The 7088-nt window shown below is 43.1% G+C and overlaps 1 protein-coding gene across 10 annotated transcripts in view; it reads left to right on the top strand.

The window, feature by feature from the left end:
- Positions 1–524: 524 nt before the first annotated feature.
- Positions 525–7088, top strand: part of LOC138822334 (nuclear autoantigen Sp-100-like) — an 80338-nt gene continuing 73774 nt past the window's right edge. For 5 of the 10 annotated variants that reach the window (XR_011370400.1, XR_011370403.1, XM_070015156.1 and 2 more), the window contains exon 1: positions 2389–2523. Coding sequence is in view for 8 of the 10 variants with exons in the window: in XM_070015156.1 (XP_069871257.1) it covers positions 2456–2523 (68 nt within the window). In the remaining 2 variants the exon portion in view is untranslated. Of the gene's footprint in view, positions 691–2387; positions 2524–7088 lie in introns of those variants that run through there. The other 5 variants (XM_070015194.1, XM_070015175.1, XM_070015165.1 and 2 more) reach the window with 4 other exon arrangements.

Here is a 7088-nt window from a genome sequence, read left to right as displayed (position 1 = left end):
GGGACATCTGAAGCACAGTGACCCGGCCTGCTGTCTCAGATTGTCTGTCCCCACAGATCGGTGCTCACAGCTCAGGCATCTCTGCATTCATTCACTCCTGTGAAGCGCTTAAGCAGGACTCCTGAAACACAGTCATTGTGATCCTAGCTCTCCAGGTGCCCGGGAGAGTTCTGTCTCACCTCTGTCTGATGCCAGGGACTACAGAGAACCTTTGCACACCCCTCCCCCATCTCCCCACCCCACCCCCTTTCACACACAGACGATGCTGAGAACTTCAGCTCTGTGTGTGTGAGCTGGATTTCCTCTCTGTTGGAAAGAGTAGCCAGTGGCTCAGCTGAGGCCTCCAGCTGAGAAGCGTTTGAGTTTGAGTGGATTGTGTTTGCTGTCTTGGCAGAAACCAGGGGGCTTAGAGGACCCAGCCTTGTGGGTCTCTGGTGACCCCTGCAGGAGGTCTGAGGGCCTCTGGGGTGAGGGAGGGGGCCTGAGTTAGAAGAAATGCTTTCACTTTCTTTTCCTGTCTGGAAAGGAGGTGGGGCGGAATCCTCTGTGGCCGCCGACTTCCTGCTCTGGGACAGACAGCCACCTTGGACACAGGGAGAAGGGAAGGATCAGAGGCCCAGGCCCAGACCCTGGCCCAGGCAGGGCTGGGGGAGGGAAGATGGCAGGTGGGGATGATGGTCTCAGCGTCAGGTGAGTCTCTGCCCTTGTCTTCCCCCCCCCCCCCCCCCCTCTGAGCTCTGGTGATCTTGTTGTGTTGGATCATGAGTTTAGTTTGTGTCTGGAGCTTTGTTTGAGTTAGATCTGCTTCACTAAAACGGATCCTGCTCTGTCCTTAGAGACTGGAGAGAGGAAGAGAGGCTTTGAAAATGGAAGGGGAAAACCCTCCACAAAGCACATAACTCTGTTGTTTTGCAGTTAGAACTACATAGCTGTCTGGGACATGAGACACTGCACAACTTGGTGGCCAGGATTGCTCAGTTCCTCATTGACCTGTGAATGCTCTCTGCCCCTCTGCCTCTCTTCACCTTCCATAGCTCGTGTCAAAGACAGCAGTTTAGCTCAGAGACGCTAGCCCAGGGTGCTGTGGCTTTACCTGTCCCAGATGGCTCAGTGGGTACCAGGCTATCCTAGGGCTAGCTCAGACCCCAGCTCTCCCTCCATGGGATCATGTAGGGGAGGTGTGTGTGTGCCAGGGCTGGACTTGAACTCAAGGCCTGGGAGCTGTCCCTGAGCTTTTGTGCTCAAGGCGAGTACTGTGCCACTTGAGCCACAGCTCTACTTCCAGCTTTTTGGTGGTTAATAAGACTCTTATAGATTTTCCTTCAAACTACAATCCTCAGTTCTCAGCCTCCTGAGCTGCTAGGATTATAGGCGTGAACCACTGGCCTCCCGGCTTCCTCTATAATAACTTGATCAGAGGAAGACGAAGGCCTTCAACTCAAAAGCCTACCATTTAAAATTTTTCACTTCTGGGAAAGTAGAGCGCTTGCCTTGCATGCATGAGGCCCTGGGTTCAATTCCTTAGCACCACATAAATAGTAAAAGCCAGAAGTGGCGCTGTAGCTCAAGTGGTAGAGCGCTAGCCTTGAGCTGAAGAGCTGAGGAACAGTGCCCAGGCCCAGAGTTCAGGCCCCACGACCGGCAAAAAAAAAAAAAAAAAAATTTCACTTTTGTTTTATTTTTTACTTTTAACCAGGGTGGGTTATAGAAATCACGAATTGTAGAAATTCTCTTGTCTCCAATAGGAAATTTTAAATCCAAAAAAATAACATGAATATTTTAATATTTATATAACATAATGCCTTAATATTTATTTAGTACTAATACTAGGGCTTGAACTCAAGACCTTGTGCTCTTGCTTGGCTTTTTCCCTCAAGGCTGGTGCTGTACCACTTGAGCCAGACCTCGACTTCTGGCTTTTTGCTGGTTAATTGGAGATGGAGATCTCAGCCTCCTGAATGGGAGCCAGTGCCACCCAGCTTCCTTTCTTTTAAAGAGGGGATTTTTTTTTTTTTGTCTGATAAGCTTTGTCTTGTCCACCCATCATCCCAGCAATATTTAGATTTTTGTGTAGCATTCCGCACGTTGGGGAGAATCTCAGTCTTTCTTGACTCACTCTTCCAAATCAGCCTGAGTATTGTTTGCCACCTTCAGTGGTTGATCTCTCACCAGTGCACGGGAAGCTCAGGCCAAACTTTCCACTTGCCCAGATGGAGCCTGGGTACAATATTGTTTACATTTCCTGTCTTACCGGACACTGAACTGTTTCCGTGGGAGCTTCTGTAGTTCGGAAGTTCTGTTCCGATCCTTATTTGTTCTGTGAGCCTCATGGACGGTTCACTAAGGGACCCCACTAGCTGGGGTGTTTATATGCTCTTTCTTCTCTACCATTGGCTGGTGATGGCCTCTCTGTCCAATGCAGCACCACAAACCATACGTGTGAAGTGCTGTCGCCATGTGTCACAATGACAGCATCATTTGGGGAAGGATTTCTGGTTGCTGCTTCTGGGTGCATTGGCAAATGTAAGTCTAACTCTAGAGCCAGGCGCTGGTGGCTCACGTCTGTAATCCTAGCTACTCAGGTTTTTGTTGTTGTTGTTCGGTTGGTTTTGTTTTTTTTTTGTTGGCTCTGGAGCTTGAACTCAGAGCCTGGGAACTTAAGGTTATTTTTGCTCCAGTCTGGTGCTCTATCACTTGAACCACAGATCCCCTTTGGATTTTTTGGTGCTTAATTAGAGATAAAAAAAAAGTCTCCTGGACTTTCCTGCCTTGGCTGGCATTGAATCACAATCCTCAGATCTCAGCCTCTTGAGTAACTAGGATTACAGGCATGAACCACCTGGCTCTTGTATTTTGCTGAATTTCTCTATAAACCAACAACTCTTTGGTTTTATTGATTTACTATTTTTTTTGTTTGGGATTCTGTTTTTCTTCACTTATATTTCTCTGTTTTCTTTCTTAGTTCCTTTAACTAGTTTGAAGTGATTGCTCTGTTTTAATGTCTTCATGCCTTGATTTAAAACTTAATTTTTCAGTATTTCTTTTTTCCTAATGCATGAGTTTTAGGCCATAAATCCTCATCTCTGAGCTACTTGGTTTGTTTGCTTTTTTATAAGTAACGGTTCCATTGGAGTTATTATATTCTTAGCTATTTCTAGTTTTATATTTTGGTTTGCTGTTTAACCTAAGGTGTTTGTAGGTGCCTTCATATTTTCTCAGTGGATAGAGTGTGGCGTCTTCCTTTGCCTTTGGGTTATTTCCTCTATCACATTGTGATTAGAAATGTGTTCTCAAGAGTTCAGTTATTGGGCGTCTACTGTTACTTCTTTTGCGATTTAATCCTGGTTATTGCTGAGGTGTCTCATGTCTGAAAAACAGTCCAGTGTGTTAACTAATGTCAGGTAGGGAGGAGCAGGGCTGGTGGAGTGGGAAGGTAGAGGGGAGACTCGAAACTTCTAACTTGTTTGAAAGTAGAGATGTGGCTTAAAGCAGTAGAGCACTAATCTTGAGCATGAAGTCTCAGGGACAGCTCCAGGCCCTGAGTTCAAGCCCCATGACCAAAAAACATTGACTTTTAGCAAGCCATGAAAAAGCTATTGATATCTCTCCATGTCTTCAGTTACCTGATAACAATTTCTAAACTAAAAATTGTACCGATGTTACCTTCCTTTTAATGCAGTGAGGTTACATCTGGATGAGTGCAGATCTAGTGAGCACATGGGGTGTAAAAGAGTGGGCTGATTTCCAACCATGAGTAAAGGAAGCTCTGGGAGAGAGCTGCACTCTCTCTGAACACACAAAGCATAGGGATGTGTATGTATGCACACAAAGATGTACACACCACACAGGCTCTCAATATATAACACATATTTCCTACAGTAGACCCTTGGTATCCACTGGTATACAGTTCTCAGGGACTGCCTTCAAGGGAAAACTGCACATGCTTAGGTTGCACAGAGTTCAGTGCTACACTGTAGGTTCTAGATTCGTTTTTCCCACATTGTTGTCCAACTTCTGCTCAAGACATATCTCCCTTCAACAAATCTAAAACTTTCACCATATCACTTAAATTAAGCACACATTAACGTTTACCTTTCGTTGGGGGCATCATTTGCTTTTGGGGAGTCAAAATTCCACAGAATTAAGGGCAAGAGAGCCCTCAGCAGATCACATAATGATAGTGACAATAATGTGGGCGTGAGAATTTCTCCATAGCAATTGAGATGAGCAATTCCCAGAGAAGGCAGGGGAATTTAAACGTTAAAGTCTTTTTGATGAAAAGGAATTATCATTTGTTACATGGTCAAGTCCATGTGTAATAAATCTGTGAGTAAGGCGGGCTCACTGTATTCATGTAGAGGTGGCACAGGGCAGGCCGCGCTCAGGTGCATATTTCTGAGCATGTGCAGTTAAGGTCATAGGCACCTGTTTAGGGAAGGAAAGATGGTAGCCACATTTGTGAGCATGAGCAGTTCAATGTCATAGAAAGATGGATGACAGTTGCTACGATTACAGGTAAGAGCCACCAGTGCTGGCATGTTCTTAAAGTATTTCATGTTTATGCATTTAGATTTTTTCTGCAGTATGGTAAATGTGTCATACTGTGTGCTTCTGGGCATGCTCACTTTAGTATTATGAATTCAGTTTATTTGAGATCATCTAGAAGAATGAGTTGGTGCCCTCAGCCTGGTTCCTGATAGGTGTCTCCAAAGAGTTTTAGCTAAAACCATTGGAAAGAACAAGTATGAGAGGGCGTTTAACAGTCTTTAAAGAAAACATCCCTCCATTTCCTCCATAAATACAGGAGTTTGTCTCATGGTGTCTGCTGGGCTACATTGTCATCCTGGCTTCTCCATATACTTAAAAAAAATCTTCACCATCTAAAACACCTTTATTTCACTTTCACACTTTCAGGAGTATTTAGATATATTCAGAATAAGGTTCAAAATGATATCACTGAAACTTTGGACACTTTTCTTCCTTACGATTTTTCATTCCATGTCTACCATAAAAATTTCAGCTTCGATGAGGTGTTATTCCTTTGTTTGGTTTTACTTTCTAGAAGCTTCATCATAGTTTTATTCTTGATGTTCTAAATTTTTATTCTAGAATAAGTAGAAATGGGTTTTGGTCTTCATAAGCTCTCATAACTCATGTATAATTATGTATAATTTACTTTGGAGGATGCAAAACTTTTAAGTAGAATATATCTAAAATTTAAGAATTGTTTGTCATATTATAGAAATAATCTAAACACAAACATCATAAAATAAGTTAAGAATATACCAGGTACTGGTGGCTCAAACCTGTAATCCTAGCTACTTAGGAGGCTGAGGTCTGAAGGACCAAACCCAGCACAGGCAGAAAAGGCTGACAGACTCCATCTCCAACTAGCCAACAAGAAGCAGAGCTGGAGGCATGGCTCAAGAAGTAGAGAGAAGCCCAGCTGTGAGCAAGAAAATTGAAGGGTCGGCTCAAGTGTTGGAGCAAGCACGAGGTCCTAGTTCAAATCCTAGCACCACCATCATCAAAAAAAAGAAGAAAAAGGAACAGTGATTGAAAGTTCAGATGGCTCACTGTAATCATATTTTTTCCTTTTCCCCCCCAGTGTTTTGAGGTTTAGTTGTTAAAAAACTGTAAACTTTACTGTGTACAACATGTGAAGTGAGTATACAATAATTGACATATTTATTGACTTATGTAGTTACCTTTTTGGTATGGTAAGAATATTTAACAGTACTCTTTTAGAAAATTTCAGTGATATAATGCAATTGTTATAGTCACTATGCTTATTCATATCCACTATCATATCATCTATTTATTTTTCATGGGAAACTATAGTCTTTGACCAACATCAGTCCATTTCCCCATACCCAGCCCTTGGTGACCACCATTCTATGTTTTGCCATTTTTATATTTCTATAAGTTTTATCTCACATATAAGTGAGATCACACAATATCTGTCTTTTCTCTGGATATAATGCCCTCGAGATTCATCCATGTTGTGGCAAGTAGCAGATTTTCCTTTTTTTCCTGACTGGTCAATATTTCATTGTATGTATATATATAAAATATTCACATGTTACATATAATATATTTGTGAGTACATCACATATGTGCGTATACATTGACAGATTGCTTCCTTTTTATGCTGTCAGTATTGTGAATAAAGCTACAATGAATGAGGGAAGTATAAATATCTCTTTGATGCACAGATTTTATTTCTTTTCTTTTCTTTTTTTTGCTAGTCTTGGGGCTTGAACTCAGGGCCTATGGACAGTCCCTGAACCTCTTTGTGCTCAAGGCTAGCACTCTACCACTTGTGGCTTTTTCTGAGTAGTTTACTGGAGATAAGACTCTCACAGACTTTTCTGCCCCAGCTGGCTTCAAACCGTGATCCTCAGATCTCAGCCTCCTGAGTAGCTAGGATGACAGGTGTGAGCCACCAGCATCTGAACAGATTTACTTTTGTTTTGAATATATATCCAACTATGGGACTGTTGTGTCATATGGTGCTTTTATTATTTTGTGGGACCTCCATACTGTTTTCTATAATCATTGTACTAATTTTCGTTCCCACTAACATTGTACAAGGGTTCCCTCTTCTGCGTATTCTTTTTGACATTTACCATCCTAGCAGTCATCTATTCCAGCCTTTGAAAGTTTGTGTTGACAAAGATCTTCCCCAGTCAGTCCAGTCTAGAGTTCTGGATTGGCTAGCTAGTAGCAGCCACATGAAATAAGGCTTGCTGTTAGGGTCTCTAACAGTGTCACTGTCCATGCTCTGGGAATGACAGGAGTCGATGACTGGTTTCTGTGGTCAGGAAGCACCGTGGCTGGGCTCTGTGATTGCACAAGCTCTGCTCTGCTATTGAGAAAGGCCAAGTTTGGGCCTTGTGATCAGGCATGGCTCCAACATGTGCTCCATACTTCGGTAGGCTGATGGGAATGGGTTCTCCTTTTGGGTGGGCTTCTGGCCAGTTGGGGTGGGAGGGAGTCTCAGAATCCAGATACTACAGGACCCCAACTGTGTCCCAAAATTGATGCTTTGAGGCAGCTGATCTTAGTCAGATGGTGTCACGTTTCAC

Source organism: Dipodomys merriami, unplaced genomic scaffold (assembly GCF_024711535.1).
Source record: "Dipodomys merriami isolate MVZ:Mamm:240054 unplaced genomic scaffold, mDipMer1.0.p SCAF_1, whole genome shotgun sequence".
NCBI classification, from domain to species: domain Eukaryota; kingdom Metazoa; phylum Chordata; class Mammalia; order Rodentia; family Heteromyidae; genus Dipodomys; species Dipodomys merriami.
This window is presented reverse-complemented; position numbering and strand designations above follow the sequence as displayed.